Source organism: Zosterops lateralis (genome assembly GCF_965231275.1).
Source record: "Zosterops lateralis genome assembly, chromosome: 4".
Lineage (NCBI taxonomy): Eukaryota > Metazoa > Chordata > Aves > Passeriformes > Zosteropidae > Zosterops > Zosterops lateralis.
In genome coordinates, this window is record NC_139765.1 from 33,012,867 (window position 1) to 33,033,798 (window position 20,932).

Here is a 20,932-nt window from a genome sequence, read left to right on the forward strand (position 1 = left end):
AAGTGATAAGATAGCAAAACCTAGGAGAAAAATGAAATTAGCATAAGTGCTTTTCTTCCAGTCATTTTCTCTTCTTCTGCATTTTTTTTCTCTAAAGGTTTAACTTTATAGAGCTTTTGTACATCAGCATTTGGGTTTTGCTTTTTAGGATAATGATTTTTCTCTTGCTGGCATTTCTTGCTTTCCATTTAGATTTTTTCTCTCTATCCTCAAATCTCCTGAGTCACAAGTAGAGACACTTGGAGAGTCTGATCAGCAAATGAGGCTTTCTCTGTGTGTGTGTAGCTCCCTACCTCAGATCTAGGCTCATCATTAGCAGCACACAGAATTTAAAGGGATCCAGAAATTACCTCTTCCTATTTCAATTAACTATGCAGTCATCTGATAACATTACTAGTTAATTTACTAAAAAAAAGTATCACTTATGACCTGGTAAATGAAAGCATAAATTCTTCCTCTTATTAGTACTTAGTATGAAAGAAACTTACTCAAGGCAGGTTCATTTTTCCTGAGTTGCAAATAATATCCAATCAGTGAGAACAAAATCTACAGGTTTTTATACATAATTGAAATACACTGTGGAAATTATTACTTAAGTGAACTACCACCAAGAGCAAGAAATGCACAATGCTGTGATGAATTACTTTTAATAACAGAGCAGAAATGAAAGTAAATTTGTATCACAGGTTTCTCAGTAAACGATGAAGAAAATGCAAACCATCTAGCCAGACTATCTTCCCTGCTCTGAAGGAAAATCTCTCCTTGATTCACGAGGTATAATAAGGTTATGTATGTTAAGACTGAAGCTGTTGCAGAAATTGTTCTCAAAGCGAACACTAAAACCAGTTCATTCTCCATTCGCTCGTGCCTGTCCTTACCAAAGCCAATGCGCCTCTCCCACCTGGCTGCCGCGCCTCTGAACAGCTCACTGCCTTTTTCTTTTTCTTCCTCAAAGAGAAATGCAAGCAGAGAACAAACTGACCGAAGGGCAGTGAACACAATGACAGAATGTTGAGGGGAGGCGTTGAGGGGAACCATCACCTTCCCGCAGCTGAAGCGACTGTCAGGGCTACAGGACCTGTGTGTGCACCATCACCCCGGGGACGGATGGCCGGTGCCCTCCACTCTTGTCACCGTCTCTCTCCATCTCTCCAGCCCCAGGCTGGCTCCCAGCCGCCTGCCGGCCTCCCGCAAACAGGTGCACTGGCTGGGCCGCCCCCTGCCTCCGGCCGACCTCTCTTCCTGCCTGGGTCCCACACCCTCATTCCCACCAGGGCCCTTCTTTTGGAAGACCTACGTGTTCCCCAGGGAAGCTCCCACCTGTGCCCCTCCCGCCCTCAGGCCGCCCCCCGCCTTGTGCCGCTTCCCCGCCGACAGCAAGGCCGGGCGGGCGGCGCTCAGCCCCTCAGCGCACAGGGGACTGGGCACCGCCACGACTCCGGGCCCTGGGGCGAACAGGGGATGAAGGTGAGGATAGAAATGAGGCACCCGCGGTGCCAAAGCCTGGCCGCGGGGATTTTGGCGCGCCAGCGGGGATCGGGCCCCCTCCCTCCTCGTCCCCTCCCTGCCGCGTCTCCCTCCTCCCCGCCCGCCTCCGGCACGGAGATGCTGCTGCCGCTGCTGCTGCTGCAGGCGGGGGGGTGGGCGCTCCTCCCTGCGTCAGGAGGTGCGGCTCCCCCGCCTCGCCGCTGCCCTCCCCTTTCCTCTCCCCCCGCCGCTTTTATGTCTGTCTTTAAACGCCGCCGCAGTGAGGGCTGGGCACATGTGGCCGCCGCCGCCTGCTCTCCGCTGAGCCCCGCGCCCGCTCGGCCCCGCTCGCCATCCGCGCCCCGGAGCCCCCTTTCCGCAGCTGTTGCTTGGCGGGCGGAGGTAAGCACGGCACGGCGGGGCAGGGCACGGAGCCGAGCGGGGTACGGGGCCGCCTGCGCTTTCCCAGCCCTGCCGTGCGGCGGGGGAGCGGGGCCGCCCCGCGGTGCCGCCGGGCGGGAAGGGGCAGGGTGTCTGGGGGGTTTCTTACCGCCCGGTGCCCGCCTTCCTGCGGGTCGGGGATCCCCAGCCCACCGGGAGGCTGCCCCTCGGGAAACAATAGCGAGCCGCCCATGTGTTTTATCTCGGCGGTAGGTTAAAAGGATGTAGGGGGCTGTTTTTATTAGCGTCATTATTATTGTTATTTGAAGTGAGTTATTGGCAAGGGCGAGGAACTTACATATTTTCCCGAGTGAAAGAAATTTCATTCATCTCCCGTGTGTTGCGTAAAAACCTCGCAGATGCGCGTGTATCGCGCGTTGCGGGAGGAGCGGGGCTGGGGCTGTCTGTCCCCGGAGCACCGCCGTGATGTGCCCGGCCGCACGGACGGGCCCGGGCAGAGCGGGCAGAGCCGGCCTCTGAGGGCGCCGGGCACCGCCGGGAGCGGCCCTGGGCTCCATCCCCGCCATGTGCCGGGGCGGGGGCCGGGCCCGGCGCTGCATTGTCGCTGCGGGGCGGGGGCGTCGCCCGGCGGGGCCGCCCGGGGCCTCCCGCGCCGCTCGCTCGGGCTCTGTGAGGCGGGGGCGCCCCGCGGCCGGGGCTGGGGCACGGCCCCGCTGTCAGCCATGTTTGGGAATGGCAATGAGGACCCGCGCCCAGCCCTTGTGCCTCCGGGGTTTATGTTCTGTGCGGGGTTTCGATGGGTGCAGCCCGCCCTGTACTACGGCATGTCGACAGGGTACCTGCGGTTTTCTCCCAGTGATTCCTTTTCTCTTCGATTTGCTTATTAAACATTCTGATTTTCTGTGCCCGTAATGCCTGGGTTTGTTCTCATTTTGCTAATGTTGCAGCGAACTGGAATTTCTTGGCTTTTGTTGTGGAAGTGAATGAGATGATTGTAATATGTCCGCACAGTCACACTGACCTGGCACACATGGGAGCTGTGATGGGATTTCATCTGTTTAAGTAAATTGCACTTACTGCTACATAACAAGCTCACTGCCGTAGCACTGTTTTCTAAGATAAGCCTAATAATTTTTAAATAGGATGTTACCATCTGTGTCACTGTGGCATACCATAGGATGTGGACCCGATTTCCCCCTACAAAGAACAGTGAAAAGCAAATGAAGTAAAGATTTTGTTATCTGATGTTATCCAAATGTATGCTGGATGTACCATGCAGGCAGCTTTCTCCATTTGATTAAAAACCAATGACAACATAATCAGTTTCTTTTTATTTAGCAGTATATTTCCCATTATCAGCATCACATTAGAAAGGAAACTGAAAAATTCTTAGGAAAGATTGCTCAATTTCATTTTGGCTAATAAATGAGTTTTTTGTTTACCCACACCCCATATTAAGATAACCATAGAATCACAGCCTGCATGCAGTGCGTATCAGACACTCCCTTTGGGCTCAGCTCTGCACTTCAGACTCAAGAACAAAAAATCCCATTGGTTTTGATCTGTGCGTGAAAAACCAAACCATTTTATAGCTGTTCAGATGTATCACCGATACAGAAAACTGAGTGTGTGAAACTGCCAAGGCATCTTGAAACTGGTTTTATAGCATAAGCCGCTTCCTGTTGACCTTTCATGTCTTGTCGTTCTTACAGTTGCCTTTTTTCCGTATTGCAAAAGCCCGTATGCACAAAACTTTCAAATACTGAATTAGTCAGAAAAAAAAAATCACAGATTATTCAGAAACACAATCTACTCATTGCAGCTGTTCTTTTTGTTTTATATTAAATTGTTAAAGAGTAATCACTGCTCAAGTGGTATGGAATTACCACGTGAAGAATTTGTGGTAGAATCTTTCTGGGAGACTTTTTTTTTTTTTTTTTTTTTTTTTTTTTTTTTTTTTTTTTTTTTTAATCTTTAGAGTAGTGTACCAGAAGTGTACACAGCATTAAGGACATTTTTACCTGTTTTCCTAACTATTTTCCATTGTTCTGACCATTTCACTCATCTCCATGAGTAATGCTCTTAATTAAAAGACAAAATACCTGTTGATTTTGGAAGAACAGTTTTCAGTCCCAAATTTATAGATCAGCATAGCAATGGTAGTAGTTTTCCATATGACTTTAGAGATCTCTGAATTCTCAGTTGCAGAATAACTTTGACCTATCAGCAGGTGGCCGATTAAAACTTGCGCAACTCCATTTGTCCTTGAAAACTGAATCAAAGTAACTCAGGAAATGTATTGAAATTATTTAGGGAAAAAAAGAAAAAATACATTGACAAATGACAACCAAATAGTATTCTACTGAAGAGCTGGAATCCCAGATACTGGCGAGACGGTGCCCATTGGTGTGAAAATGCCGTGGTAACTGCCAGAAGGATTGCATTGGGCAATGGCAGTAACTGGGCTGAGCTTCCCGTAAGTCTACACTGAAACAGAGCTCTGCATTCTTACCCTTCATTCCTAAGGCTAGGGATTCCTTGTTTGTATGGGAGAAAGCAAAGAAAATGTTTGTATAATGCTGTGGACAACAGTGCCTCAAGTCATAGTGCCAGTAGTCTATTTCCCACTTTGGCAAAAGAGTTTCGTGCTGCTGGCAAAGGACAGTTTTGTATTTCAAGTGTCAGAAATGTGTACTGCAATATTAATAATTCAGCATGCTCTCCCTAAGCCAAAATGGAGGAGGGATGAAAACTGTAATAGGACATTTACAGTGTTTGATTTTCTGTAGTGGAATTGGTATTAATAATTTTCTTTCTAAAGATGTAGGCATTTATTGTAACGTAACTTGAAAGTGTGATTCATGTAATAAAATCAAATATTCAGATGTGATGAGTAACCCATGTGTTCAGTCTAGCTTTTTGCTTGTATGCAAAAAGCACGGAGAAAGAAATAATCACATAAATTCTTCCCATGGACAACTTGATTTACTTATTGATTCATACTAACGCACAGAGGTCAGAGAATCAGGGTCTTGAGGCAATTGTATATGTGGTAATATCTAACTTTCAGTAATTGATTTTGCAATTTAAATAACAGTTAATTTATTGAAATATTTAATATGCGTTTATAGCCTCTGACTTCTGAGAAATGTGATAAAATTGTGCAATAAACTCATGGTTCTCCTGTATCTTATATGGTGAGCTTAGAATACGGAGATTTTGTTCCAAGTTCCCAGTAGTTGCACCTTTTGAGTTTGACCAACCAGGGGTAGAGTTTCTTCATAATTGCTGAGATTGCTTCACTTGAAGGAGTTGTAACTACTGAATTTGTTCCTTCAATAAAGTACATATAAGAAAAAACTACTGAGTAAGTGAAATATTTTCTCCATTTGAATAGGAGGTTACCGTTAACTCATTCTGTAAGTCTCTGAAGTATTTCAGTGAGGTTGATTTGTGAGAAAATACTGAGAAACCTGTGAAAGCAGAAGTGAGGAACTACAAAAAGGCAAATTAATTCTTTAGAGATTATGTACAGTAAAAGGAAAAACTGACATTTAAGAGCTCTAGGTTGTAACATTCTGTCTCTAGATGTTTCTATTGGGCCAGTGATTTGGCAGTAGTTGTATAGGCTGTTAAGATCAAGTCTGCTGATAATGAACAATCCTGAGAAAGAAACTTTGCAGGTTTTGTCAATTTATTGTGTTAGTTCTGTGGTAGTAGGAGGTCCTGTAACTAAAATTAAGGAGACTAATCTGGACCTTAAATTTTTTGCATTTGAGTCTGTGCAGGGTTTTGTTGTAGGATAAAGCCCTGAACAAAGTTTTGTAGGAATGATGAACAAATTTTGGAGCAGTATGAGACAGATGCAGTGTCACTGAAGTCTGTATAACTACCTGTATCTGCAGCAGGTGTAAATTTAGTCTTGCATTTTTAAGTAGTTTTGCTATAGTATAAATGATTCTGTTGTAGACACTGGAATAAAAGCTTTTTCTAATGCTGTTAAGTTTCCCATAGCCCACAGAGCTCTTATTTTTTTACAGTGTTATGAATGTTACATTCTTCAATGATGTTTTCTGAGATATGCTAATACAGATATAATTGTATAGAATATAATTATCTTTAATTGCAATTGAGTTAAGCACCTATTGAATCTATATAATACTGCCAGGCTGTATTAAACTAGGTAAGGAAAAATGCTAGATCGTGTAGTTCACACTGAAGAGCAGCATAATGGTTGTTTCAGTTCGTAGATAGAGATGGGCTTGACTAGGCAAAAAGGTTATGGTGTGTATTCCTATTTCCGCCAAAGAGCACAATGCTGCATTGCAGCAGTAATTCAGTCTGTGCAATGAGTACTGTACCAGTGTAACTCTTCCTGAAATAATTATCTGTACACAGATTCCCGCAGTGATAGCCATTCTTCACAGTCACGGTGCTCCCATGAAACCTGGTTTGCTCCTGCAGTCTTCTTCCTCTCTTTTTCACTCAAATATGATGGTCACTAGGTATTCCCATCATCCTGTCTGCACAGATTTCTGTTTTGCAGACTTACAGCAGTGTTGTTCCTAAACCTTTGGTTTTCATTTTCTATATTGGTTGTTCCCATCATGCTTTTTCTTCCCAGGCTCCTCTTCTTCACTTTTGCATATGATTTTCCTCCAGTGATTTCACACAGACTGAAACATTTGGCATGAAAATTAATAAAGATTGTTCACAAACACGTGTCATGGTGAGAATCCTGACTTTTAGTTCCATGTCCTCTGCTTAACCATACTGGTTTCTTCATTGGGAGTCAAAGGGAAGATTTGGTGAACAGAAGCATGAGACATAAGCTTGTGGGACTGGTACACCACACTTGCACAATCTACTTTCAAAGCTGAGATTGTAGTGATGTGAACTGGCTGCACCTTTTTATTGCATTTTACCACCCTCATGGCAGCATGTTCTGAAGAACGTAGTGTTCTGAAGAATAGAATGTCGATCTCTTTAATCCCTTCAATGGCAAACATTGAACCTAAAGAAGTTATTGAGGATTATTTGTAACACATTAAAAATGAAATCTAAATAATTTTATTGAAATGCTATTGTGCTTCCATGAGAAGTAAAAATAAGATTATAAAAGAAAAAAGTAGACTGTGTTAGAAAATAATATTTTTGGCTTTCCTTTTCAAAGGGAAGTGCTGCTTTTAAAAAGAAATGCAATATACGAATTATTGTTGTAATTTATCTTGGTAAAACACTGCTAGAAGTTCATTAATACTTAGTTATATCAGTTGTTGCAATAGTATTGTGGGATGTTTTAAACATGAAATTGCCTTACAAATGGCTTTTTATAGAGGTTTGTGCTGAATTTCCAAGAACATGAGGCAGGCTGTACTCATTATGCTTCCAAATCTGTAAGTGAGGGGGGGGGGGGTTGTGTCTTTTTTTTCTACATGTTGGGAAAATCTCCAGCCTCATAACTTTTGTTTATTGGTTTTACACAGCTGAGAGAACCAGAAGCACAGTGTTCTTCTAGTAGGTATCTACATAGTGATTGGCATGCAGATCTGTCTGGGGTAGAGGGGCATCGAAAGGAGCCTGACATAAGATTCATTGCCAGTGTAATGGTGAAGAGGAGCAGCAGTGTTCAAAGACAGGACAACTCCCTTACTAGGCATTCCATGCAAAAAACATTGTGAGAAAAGGACATACAGCAGAGGTTTTCAGTGTCTTTTGGTGCTTTGACTAATGAAGTTCCTTTGGGTCTTACTGCAAATGCTTGGTCAGTGGAGGCATTGCAAGCCTTATCTCGCTGTGCCAGCATTTCTGAATGCAGGCCTGAAGCTGAAGTAAAAGTTCTATAGCGAGCCTGGGTCTCCCGGGGAGCTAATTTGGGTCTGAATTCCCTGTTGCAAGGGATTATTATTGCTTAATCTGTTAGTAATGTGGAGGGCTAATCAGGTTACTTTACTTCTGCATGATGGTGCATTGAGTTGATTCTTTTTTCATGGAAAAAAACCCCAAAATTCCCACTGAGTTCTGAGAGAGAAAGTTGGGGTCTGCAGTTTACTTGATATGAAAAAAGTCAGAAAAGACTCACTGTTTTATCTTTCAGTATGTGAAAGAAGTAGATTTTAGCATATCAAGGACAATGCTAGTAAGACATAATTAAAATCTAGCTCATATGTTTGATTTACTAAGTTTTTTTTGCAAGTTTGTTTATGCCAACTGAGATTATTGATTGCTTTTATTTCAGTGACAGAATAATTTTCTAAATGTTCTTTTAACTGAACCATTTACTTTACATCAATTTCCATTCTGGTAAATTCCATCAAACAATACAGACACTTGTTAAGTCACTTCAAGAGTAATTTTTGATTTCTTTATAAATGGAATTTTACATAAAAAAAGGAAAGCCTTTCTTATTTGCTCATTTCAGTCGTGGAAAAGTCCAGAAAAATATTATGTTCTCTGATGAATGTGATAATAAAAATTTCCTTTCAGTGTTTTCATCTGACAGGTTACATCATTTGAGTCATGAAAAGGATGAGAAGCTGAGAACTAAATCAGTTGATCATATTCCATGATCTAAATCCAAGACAGAAAAAAAAGTACAACCTACAAACAAACAACTTTAATATGGCTGAATTATATTTTAGACATTTTATTTTAATCCAAGATACTGGTAGTATCATAGTAATGTTTAAAAATACCTGACAAAATTTAGGATGTGGAGTGCTAATATAATGATAGTTTCTCCTAAGTATCATTTAAAAATCTACATAACAAATGACCATTTTACTAAGGATTTACGAAATTAACTGTTTCATCACATAGTGCTGTATTTCTGTACAAGGCAGTGTAGAAAGTAACAAGGATTGGAACTAACTGAAGATGTTTAACAGAATTTGGTGTGATATTTCCTAGTTTAATGCTGATGAACTTCAATACTGGACTGCATCCAAATAATGTGGGAACATAGAATAGCATTTTATATGGTGAAGTGCTTGAGTCCAATACTCTGATGAAGAAAAAGAAAAGAAAGCTTGTTCAGTGGTTCATGTTTAGCTAGACAGTATCGGTAACTACTCTTTCTCCCTGTTCAGCCTTCACGCAGGAGCATTCATATCTAGACCTAGCTCAAGCTGAGTAGTTTGATATCAGTCTTCTGTGCAGGTTTGTTCTGGATCAAAGAGAGGCTTCTGTGCATGTCACTCACTGCTTTCTGGGAGCACTGAGCACAGAGCAGTAGATGCCTTGCACAACCAGCTGGGACCACACTTCAAACATTTGTACCTGATGGTAGTATCTCTTGAGAGAGGACTCCTTATTTGCTTTAATTCCAGCTCCTTTGATACAGGGAAACATTAAATCTGACAGTTGGAGAGTGCCTTTGGATTTGTCATGTGTCCAGAAGGGCTGTCCTCCATCCTTGCAGTCTGGGCAGTGATAATGTATTGAATTAGGAAAGCAGTACTGTTAGAACCTTGTACCAGTGTGCTGAGCATGCCTCCCACATTTTCTCAAGCCCTGCAAATGTTGCAAGTCTATACAGTGATATTTCTGTGGATAACTTACTACTTAATGGATGGTTAATGAAAGGGAAAGTATTGTGATACTGTGCTAAAAGTCTCAAGCCCATTTATCCTGAAGTGTAGCAGTACAATGTTTAATGCATGACAGGACAGAGTGATGCAATTTTTGTTGGAATTGACTCATCGGTGAGAGCTCCAGATAAATCATATTGCTACCCTGCAAATTACTGTATCTAAAATAATTAAAACAGGTATGGCCTTTTAAAATGTTCCAGTAAATACTGATGGATGGCTTGTGTCTTCTTGCCTGAAAATCTCTTTTTGTTATTACAGTTAGAGAAGGATTTCAGACTTACAAATACTGATGTAGTTTCACATGTGCAGCTGTTTAATTTTAATGTATTCCCTGAACTTATTACTAATTACTGGAACTGAGAAACTGCTCTCTAATTTGCATCAGTGGAACAAAGGGGAAAAAAGTTTGAAATGTGACTAAAAGTAATGTTTGAAGTACCAGATGCTGTGGCTCATGGTCCCAAAGCTCCATTAGGGCTCCTTAAATGCTTCAACTTAACGTATTAAGTTTACATTTTGGTTCTACATAGGTATCTTGGTCAGAACTAAAAGAGGGTGTAGTCCTTTGAAGACTGCAATGCAAAAGACAGAACAGATGAAAAGAGCCCCACACAGACATTCATTTAGCCCAGATATACACGATAGAGTTTAGGATTTCTCTCTTGTATAAACAACTTTTTCCCTATTCTACTGTTCTCTGTCTAGCTCATTCACTTTAGGTGGTGGGGGTTTTTTTGTTGGTTTTTTTGTTGTTTTTTTTTTTTTTTTTTTTTTTTTTTGGTTAGGTTTTTTTTATGTGTGTGTTTTTGTTCTGTTTTGTTTTTTTGAAGAACTGGTATCAGTCAAAGCAAAGCCTAGTGCTAGTCCCGCTGCATGTCAGAAGGAAGATTTATAGGACCCTGAACTCTTCAGTGGCAGTGATGAACACGAAGCAGATCACAAGCCAAGTAGGTTCTACTATGCTTAAAAGAATTGGGCTGACTGCCAGAGCTGGAGTTGCTGAGAGGAGGCAGTAACAGAAGGGAAAGTGAGAAGACCGTGACCGGAGTCTAGGGAATCGGTGAAAATAGGTTACGATGGAGTTCAGTAGGCAACTGGAGTGAACTTCAACTTCCAGATCCTTGGAAACTATTGGAAAAAGTAATTGCCCTGTTGGCTAGGAGGCTGGTGATAGTACTTGTGGTGGCAAGGGTTTATTTCTGGTGCTGTGCAGTCTCATCTTGATAAGCTGTGGGCTGGGTTCCAACAGCTTAACTTCCTTCCTTTGGGTCTGGCACAGAAGCAGCCTTGAGGTGCTTGATCTCTCAGCAACTGTGTGAACATCCCCTGCAGTTCTCCACTGTATGGCATTTTGTCAGTACATGATGCAGCCTTCATACTATGGACCAGATGTTGCAGCAAGTCCATAAGCAAAAGCTGTAAGGTCTCATGTTTCCTGAAGTAATTTCTGATTCTCATCAGTTAGCAGTTCTTGATTGGACTTCTTGTGTATTCTTTGCAGAAGCCCTCTTTAGAGCTTTCATGAAGCTTAACGCATAATCTAAATCCCTTTTAAGACTCTTAATTGTGCAGATGGCTTTGCATACACTAGTTTTATCCCATGTGATTAGTGAAGAATTTATTGAAAAACATTCCTCCCCAAATCTTACGGTTACTTTTTGTATGGCAGCTGCAAGCAAGTCTGTTTGTCTTTTTAAATGATTGTGTTTAAGAAAACCATATACTCAAATGCAGGCATTTTTGTTTCTGTACATGCACATTTGAAACAGCAGGCTTTTAAAATGAATTTGACATTTCTAATATTTCAAATAGTTTCCTAGAAACAGGAAATAATTAAAAATATCTAAAGCATCAAAGCTTATAAGAGATGAGCATCTCTCAGACTATGACTGTGATTATATATTCCAGGATGAAGAATAACAAGAAAGTAAATCACCATTGCTTTTGAACTATTAGGTGCATCCTCTCTATCAAAATTTTAATCGCTGCATGACTTTCTAAATGGTCTGAAAAACTTCAGTTACTTTGGTTAAAATATACTTTTAGTAAATTCAAGTACAGCTTTTAAGTCAGGAAGTAATGGAGTTGGGCTACTACATTTTATGTAAAAAGCATACACTTTTATACCTAATAAGGAGAATCTTGTTATGGTATCAAAATATTAGCAGTTAACCTGTTGGTCCTTAGGAGCGAAACCAAAATAAAATCCTTAACAGGTGAATGAAATGTATTTTATAAAATCTTTAAATAGTGGACTTGTTCCCTACAATTTGAAAATGGTTTAACATCCCTTTCTTCTTGTTTTCTCCTCTTGTCAAATCACTGAGATACTCAGAAATGGGTTAAACAAAGCATACATTTTCAAAATTGAGTTTCTTCTGCATAATATTATAATATCTGTTTTAATTTTTTTTCCACAGATAATTTCAGTAGAACAAGCCTTCAGAAACAGAAATCCTTACTCTTGATCCCTGGTATCAAGGACTCATCAGGCACCATCTTCAGTCTTTTTATTCAGTATTTTTTCCCAAGCAGAGGGAGAGTCTACTTCAGTGTCTGTCTCAACTGAACGTCATCTCCTTGCTGTTTGTTTCAAATTACAAATGCCTAAGAACAGCAAGGTAGTGAAAAGAGAACTAGATGATGAGGTCATTGAGTCAGTTAAAGACCTGCTCTCTAATGAGGACTCTTCAGATGATGCCTTCAAGAAAAGTGAACTTATGGTTGATGATCAAGAAGAAAAAGATGTAGATGTTGAAGAAGGCTCAGATGTGGAAGATGAAAGACCTGCTTGGAATAGCAAACTCCAATATATTCTGGCACAAGTTGGATTTTCTGTGGGATTGGGGAATGTGTGGCGATTCCCCTATCTGTGTCAGAAGAATGGTGGAGGTAAGTTTTGTGATGCAGCTAGTTGTGTCTAGATGATGATGCTAACCTTTCAGAAATCGAAGTTAGCAGAGATTGCCACAGTAAAACCCGCTCCAACATGTCAGGTTATTCTTTTATGACTCTTTGAGGAAAAACCCACATTCTCTTTATTTAGAAAGATGCATTTGTTAAAGTAAGTAGCAGATTCTTCTCAGATGCCATTTCCCCATTTTAGGGTAGAAAGCTCTTGATACAACCTTAGCTACTGCTTGAACCAGTGGCTGCCCGTAACACATAGTTATGGAGGGTTGCATTGTTTAGGACGTGGTTATTGTGCTTAAATGTTCTTTATACTACTTTGACAATAAATCAAGGCATTAAAACCACATCTACTTTAAAGACCAAAGCAGCATTTGGTCTTTTAGTATTTAGAGGTACTAAGTTTCACACCTTTACTTTCTAATTTTTTTTAGCACCTGGCCATTTGATCATCATTTACTTCTGGCAAGAACTTCAAAATATTCTAGGAGGGAAAAAGTAGTGGGGGAGTTTGTTTTTCTGATGATAAGTAATTGAAATCCTTACCTTAAGGGACTGAATCTGTTTTTGTGCTGTTAGACAGTTTACTATTTTCCTGAGCAGCAAGGTACCTTGCAGTTATAACATCAAGCTGTTGGTAGTTGACCCTCTGTGATCTTGAATACAGTTTGAAGTATGAGGCTGGAGACTTTCCTTCCTCTGTGATTGCAGGATTAGTATTTCATCCAATGCTATACCATACCCAGATATACTACATTAATGCATACTCTATTGTGGCTAATTACTAAGCTGAATTCAAAACAGACCTTTCAATTTTTATGATACTGAAAGTGAATGTGTACAGAAAATGAAGAATAACATTCTACTCCCAATGCTTTTTTTAAAAGCTGAATGATACAACTGATGTACTTGAGGAGTATAGAAATGAGCCTAGAATATGATAAAAGTGTAATTCTTTATTTGTTTTCTCTCAATTCAAGCACTAACAATTAAGTTTATGCTTTCAAATACTCTTATCTTCAGGATAACAAATTCTTTTATATCTAGTTACTGATGTTTTTTTACTATCATTTAAGTTTTTTTCTCTTTTATTCTGGAGAGAAAATCATTAAATGATTGATTTGAACTATGGTGTCAAGATACAATCTCAAGGATAATAATACAGCAGTTTATTTTGTGTAGTTTTGTCCCTTTGAAAGTCTATGTCTAATGTAGTTAGAAATTTTGCAAGCCTGTTGGATTCTCCTTTGAACCAAAAGAAGGGATCCAGTGGTGTGCTCTTTGGGCTATTGGTTTCATGCCCTTGGGTCCTTTTAAACTTACTCTGTCAGTGAGGGTAAATTTAATTGTGGTCAAATATAAAATTAATTAAGTTAGTTAATAGTTTCACATTTCAGAAAAAAAAAAAAACCCAAAACAAAACAAACAAACAAACAAAAAAACCCCCTAAAACAGTAAATCAGCCAGTCTTCAAGGATTATGACACTTTATTAATCAAACTTAAAAAAGTAACTATGATGTCACTTGAGATTGTAGTTAAGTGTTTTCTCCTGTGCTGTGATTGCAGGAAATTGGATGTATAACATAGTGTGTGGAGATACGTTTTCTGCACATGCTAAGAAGGGTGCATTTGGCTTTTAACAATAATCTTGCACCATTTTAACAATTGGCAGCCTTCTGAACAGCAGAGAAAAGTAGTTGATCATTAGAGCTGAAGCTTGTTTGGTTTTCAAGTTAATCATAATGTAAGATGGAGAAGGTGACAAAACTTTGAAATATGTAAAGTGCATTCGTTCCTGTATGTGTGTGCAGATGGACAGATAATTCTCACAAGTGCGTAGAAGAATAGGGGGAGGGAGTGAAAATTTCCAACACATGGTAAGAAAATTTGCACATATTTTATATGAGGTTCTTTTTCTGCCACACATATTATTTCAAATAAGTATTCTAGGTAAAATTAGAGTGGTTTTATGTAACCCATGTAAATATCAGTGTCAGGACTTTTCTGTAATCTTCTGCTGACAAAGCTTTGCTATTAATACCTGTTGAACTGTCTTGGTGTGAGGTAGACTTCCTCTGAGAAGTGTATGACTAGGTCTCTACCTTCACTTTAGACCTTCATTTTCTTCCCTGTGTTTAAGGAACTTGTATGTGGAAAGTACAGTGAGAGGGGAGGGAAGTATATTAAAAAGTAGTAAACCAATAAATCCAGTTCCAATTTAAACCAAAAAGAAGTAAAAACCATAGTTGCTCATTAGTTTCTTCACAACCACCAGTAAAAGAAAAGGCAAATCCTAACTTGTGTACTAATCTTCATTTTTATCTTCTTTTTAAACTTCTGTGGAAAAAACAACACAATAAACATAGATAAGACACAGCAAGGCTAGCCCAAATAGATATGTGATTTGAGAACTTTGTGGAGAAAAAAATTGTGTGTTTCCCATCCTGTTCTCAACAGAGATTTAGTTTGTTTGTGGCTGTGGCCTGTGGTATAATGACACTGCTAACGTCAGAGCTCTCTACAGCTTCAATGAGATACCTGTGATACCATCTTTAAAAGCAACTTGACTAGCACTACACTGCAGTGGGAATTGGATGTCTGTAGATATCTTTGCAATCTCTGTTTCTGGGTCTGGTCTGTTCCACCAAACCAACTTCCTTCAATTTATTTCATGTGATTATTTAACACTTACTCCCATTGCTTTAATTCACAGCAACTCATAAATATTTAGAGTCATATCTGCTGGTTTTTATAGTTAACTAAGTTACACCTCGGCTGGGTAGCTCTTTGCTGACTTTCACACTTGTCTTATTCCCAGAAAAATGTTTGTGGGGAGAGGTGAGAGAAAAGGCTGGGATGTACTTGGATCCACGCTGGGGATGTAGCTGTAATTCCAAATGTGTCGAGTGGAAAACAGAGTCTGGGAGGAGACTGAGATCGTTCCAGGGTGCTGATTTTCTTGACTTTGAGAAGGAGGGCACAAAGGAGTTTCAGGAGTTTCAGGCTCTGTGCAATAGGGGCTGAAGATGTTCAGTAAAGTTTTGAGGAACTGACTATTGGTCTCTCTGTCCTCACCACAGGCCCTTCTTACCCCAGGCAGGCAGTGCCCAGACCCCAAATGGCAGGCACCTCTTCCACCCTTCGCAGCCTAACAGGAAAAAAAAAAAAAAAAAAAAAAAAAAAAAAAAAAAAAAAAAAAAAAAAAGCTGTTTCATCTGTGATTCTTGATAAAGGCAATTTGTACTAGAGCTGAGTATGCTCAGTTTCATTTTTGCACTATAGGATTTGTTTATTACTCTATTACTCCTTTACTACATGAAGGTGTTTGTTCAGATAAGCACAGTTCCTATATAACAATTTCATAACCTCTATTAGCATAACATAAGTTCAGAGCTGCCTCAGTTTCCTATGGTTGATGGCCTTAAAAATGAACTGCTCAGGTCTACCCAGTCTTGCCAAGATGCTCATACGTAGTGATAAACTAGATATATAGTTTCCTGGTGCTCATACTGTCATCTGGAGGGCAGCTTGCACCCCTTTCACTATTTTCAAGCAAAGAAAATTTTTAAAGTTTATTCTGTTTGGTTGTCATTTTTCTTTAGGATTAGCAGAAGTATAATAATAATGTTACATAATTGGAAGTAACATAACAAAATTAAATCAGCTATTCTGCTGAAATGACTGTGTTACTTTGAAGAAAAGTGAGGAGTCTACAAGATACTACATGCTCAAAGATTTTGTGTTGCATTTTTGTGAGCATTAACTTAATTTTTCTGAATTTCCTTTTTTTTTTTTTTAAGGTAAGTCTTTTATAATATCTCTGTGATGTAAAAAATCAAAAGAACTACTAAACAATTCTAGATAAAAGCTGTGAGCAAAATAGGAAAAATTGTACCAGATGATAGTGTGATTATGTTTTGAAAAGATTGACCTGGGCAGAGTCACATTGTGAGTTTTTACTGTTAAGTAGTCTGAATTTTTTTTTTTAACTGAAATACCAGCAGATTGACATTAAAGTTCTGTGGTTCAATGAAAAAGCACAGCAGTTATGCTTTTTCCTCTGTTAGAAGCTAACAACTGATACAAGAGAAATGGGAGCAAAGCAAGTATTCCCTTGTATTCCAACACTTGAGTATGGATTCAGAGGCTTTATTATGTAGCTTTGGATCAATAATTTATATTCAGTGCCTTGAGTTCACTGATGACTACAGTATAATTTTTTGAGTTTGGTATTATCAGACTCACAAATTAGTTGTACTTTAGTGTACTGAAAATGTCTTGTTTCTATTTTGAAAATGTAATTCTTAAGTGAACATAAATGGCTAAAGTGATATTCACCCTTTAAGCACAGTTTTGTAAAACAGGAGCAACTGAACATACTGAAACTAGTGACAGGAAGACTATCCTATCAGGATAGACTATAAACCTACAGATAAAACATAAAACCATTTATCAGAGTTTTCCTGACAAAAGCAGCTTCTATTTTGTAGTGGTAAATAATTTTACTTACCAAAGCTTAGTGTATTGTTAACTCATAGGGTTTTGTTGCTCACTTGTCATAACTTTGAAAATTTTAGCATTTGATATTTTAAATAACTTTATCTTCATCTGAATGCCAGCTTCCTCCTTGCATTCTGTTAGTAAGTGTCTAATAAGTAATAAGCTGAGATCTCTCTTCAAGAAAGTAGGAAACTTCACTTTGATTGAATAAGAATTAAATCAAACATCAGACACTTAATTAAAATGGAGCACAGCAAGCAGCTGAAACAAATGTGGAAAGTTGATACGTTTTTCAGGTTACACCAAGAATTGCTAGACAAGAAAATTCTTCTGTAGTATCAAGGTGGTAGTGGTTATGTTGCCTTGTGTTACTGCTTTTGAAAATGTTTTCAAACTCTTTAATCACTAATGAATCATGTAATTTTATTAATTTTTGAGCATTTATAAGAGCTTAAAACCAATGTATTATTCCACTTCTGTCATTAATGTTGCCAAAAGGAGTGCTTATGGTAATCTCAAGAAAGACAATTTACCAGCTATCCCATTCTGATACTTGATTAAATAAAAAAATTAGGACATCAAAGCAGTGCTGTGCCCAGTTTTAAGTATCATGAAATCTTTGTGAAATCTCTTATCTTTTTCATTCATTCTAGTGAAGAAGGGTGAGGGGTTTTTTTTTTGTTATTGAGATGTGTTTTTTAATATGAAAGCCAATGTTTAAGACCAAAACAGGCAAAAAAAAAAGTGACTTCACAGTTGAATAAATTTGTAAATGTAGAAAGGAGACCTGGGGATCTTGAACTACACAGAATTCTAATATTCAGAAGGCAGCTTAGCTGATAGTTGTAGCAGACAAATGATTGTGGGATGTTGTGCCAGGCCAATTTATTATTCAAATTCAAATTAGAATGGTCCTTATCCAAAGTTGTAACTACAAGAACCCATGTTTTCGTGCACAGGCCGATAAGAGGCATGCTGAGATGTTTCCATAGTGATTCTTTTTCAGGATGAAGTGAGGATGTCTTAAGAGTTCTTTGAAGTATGTCTAACTTCAGGGGAAGACTTCAGCAAAATACTTGCCCAGAGATGCTGTGGTTTCATGTTGACCGTGGGGCACAGAAGCCCTTTGTAGCTGTGATACAGTTGTATAATCCAGCTATGTCCAAGCTTTCTTGTACTGAAACTCACACATGCACAATTTTCCATTATGTCCACTTTGGCGACTGGAACAGGATCAGAAGCAAACTCAGCAGGTTTGAATAATGAGAAGAACCAGCACTTCAGGTGCTTTGCACAAACCTAGCAGTGTAGAGGTGAACTCTGCTCTCTGGCTACCCACTGAATTACAGGGTTGTCATGTCTAATGTAATGTGGATTTAACACCACATTTATTTAACTAATTTAGTAGAATCTAACTGATAAATCTTGCAATTTACATTGATACTGCACCATAAAACACCCACATCAGCCCAGTCTTTAAACATGTGCTTAACTTTGCAGCCTTGTGATTAAGGTTGTGGACTGGGACACTGAAGAGCTGGGTTCAGTTCCTGCTCTAGTACAGTCATCCAGTGGGATACAGGGTAAGTCACTAGGCCCCAATTTTTTTGAGCTGTATAGGTTTGTCTCTGCTCAGCTATGCCACATCTGTCTAATTAAGATCTAAGGTATCATTTACAGTAGCATTATATAATAAAATACCTGTGTACTGTTAGCTTTCAATGAATTGTATGAGCAGATTTTTTTAAAGACTGTGATGCCAAAGCTTCTCACTTGCCATGTAAATTCTACCTTGCAGAAATTCTGAGAGTCAGTCAGGGATATTTAATGGTTTCTGTGTTATATGTTTTTAAGACAAATAGTCCCTCTCATTTTTGAATGTGGTTGTTGCTCTGTTCCTCAGTTTTCCTCACATTTATTTCTTTTTGTCTCTTTTCTTAATAGAAAGTTATGTTTCCATTATGTGCACATAATGAACTGTGAGAGACACCAAAGTACTGAATAGGAATGTAGCTACTACTAAAAACAATGCCTCAGTAGACACTGTCAGACAATATCATTGCATAGCATATTATCACATCATGAAAATAAAACATAGGAGCTACTTCATTGGTAACATACCCTATAGCCTGTGAGGTACGTGAGATTAATATTCTTTGTCTGGTGTGCCAGTAGTTTTTCATAGAATCATAGAATGGTTTGGTTTGGAAGGGACCTTAAAGATCATTGAGTCAAACTGCCCTGCCATAGGCAAGGAACCTTCCACTAGACCAGGTTACTCAGAACCCCATCTAATTGGCCTTGAACAGTTCTAGTGATAGGGAGTTCAAAACCTCCCTGGACAATCTGTTCCAGTGCCTAATCAACCTTATAGTAAAGAATTTCTTCCTAATCTAAATCTACCCCCCTTCATCTAGTGGCTATTCCCCCTTATACTGTCACTACAGGCCCTTATTAAAGGTCTCCAGCTGTCTTGTAGGTCCCCTTTAGGTACTGCTATAAGGTTCTGTAAGGTCTCTCCAGAACCTTCTCTTCTCCAGACTGAATAACTGAACTTCCCCAGGTCTGTCTTTCAGTCCTGTGACCAACTTGGTGCCTCTGGACTTATTCCAGGAGGTCAACATTTTGTGTTGGGGCTCTCATTTTTCCTAGATTTTATTTCTTCCTTTTTTCCCCCAGTCTTGAACTCAAGACTGCAGGTATTTTGCAGGATCTTTGTAATGGAAGGGGATGTCCAATTAGTGTGTACTTCATGAGGTGCAAAATAGCAAGTGGATCTAAATGGAAACAAATGCTACCAAAAGATCTGAGACCTCCTGCACAGCCTAGGAAGGTTCAGCTTTTCTAACATAAACTGTATTCTCTGAGATAAATTGCCCACTAAGGATATAAAAATGCCAGTGCATTTTGGTAGATTCCTAAAAAAGTCCTAGAAAGTTGACCCTGAATGAGAGGACTTGATATAGGACTTAGCTGGAGTTGAGGATAAATGCCAAATTGGTTTCTGAACTTCTCTCAGCTTCTCTTTCATCACAGGATGAAGACATTGATTATACAAGTTAGCAGCTCTGAGTCTAAGCTTCTGAGGTCTTTAGATCTTTGCTTTGTAGCTAGCTTCAACACGCTGCAGTCTGCATCTCTCAAATGTTTTTTCTTAGCCTTATAATAGTTTCAAAAAGAAGTTCTTAGGCCTTTGATTAGTTGTCCAGCACAGTGGTCTATATTGCAGTGTAAGAGCTACACAAAATCAGGTGCCACGTGTTTATTGCTGATGCCTGCATGTTTTCTTAGCTCTGGTACTAAATAGTCCACAACACCAAGGAGGAAGTTAGGCTTAGAACTTGTCAGTGCTCTTAGTGTATGGATATATTTCCTTGCAATCAGACTTCCTGAAAAAAATGGAGATGCATCCTCAAGTTAGAATTGTGTATGATCAGTTCCGGGGAATAAGACCTTAAAAAGAAGAATTGTTTTTTATATATGTTTTTATGTAAAGGTGAAGTTACAGTTGCATTTTCAAATATGACTTGAAGAAGAGAGTTGGTGAGTACTGCAAGATTCAGATCTACAATACTCCATTTCACTTCCACCTCAGATTTCTATTTTCTGTCTGGAGCCTTGTAGCAGCAGGCTGATAAAGTTTTCTTGCTTAACTGGGTAGCATCATTATTATGTATAGTATGAAGTCCCCTTTTTGAGCATCTGAGAAATTCAGAGGTATCTTCTGAAATTTCTTATAATTGAACCTCACTTAGGATGTTGTGTACAGAATGTTTTCTATATATCCTTTATATTCAGACTTGCTGCTCTGTTGCAAGTCAAGCTGTAAGGTTTTTTTAAGAAATGTTGATTCAGCTCCACTGATTCTGTATTTCTAAGAAGTTTGAATGTCCAAAATTTCAAACAAGTAACTCATTTCAGTAATATCTCACTTGCAGTAAGGCTTACCTCAAACATGTTACAGTGCTTTATAAATCAGGTGTCTTTGGTTTGTTGATATCTTACAAGACTTATGACCAAGTTTCAGCTAAAATTATTCTTGCATGTGATCAAAAAAGCA

The 20,932-nt window shown here is 39.2% G+C and overlaps 1 protein-coding gene across 1 annotated transcript in view; it reads left to right on the forward strand.

The window, feature by feature from the left end:
- The first annotated feature begins 1,670 nt into the window (after nt 1-1,670).
- SLC6A15 (solute carrier family 6 member 15) overlaps nt 1,671-20,932 on the forward strand; it is a 36,761-nt gene continuing 17,499 nt past the window's right edge. The window contains exons 1-2 of the mRNA XM_083860473.1: nt 1,671-1,869; nt 11,882-12,353. Coding sequence (XP_083716599.1) covers nt 12,065-12,353 — 289 coding nt within the window. The 5' untranslated portion in view covers nt 1,671-1,869; nt 11,882-12,064. The remainder of the gene's footprint in view (nt 1,870-11,881; nt 12,354-20,932) is intronic.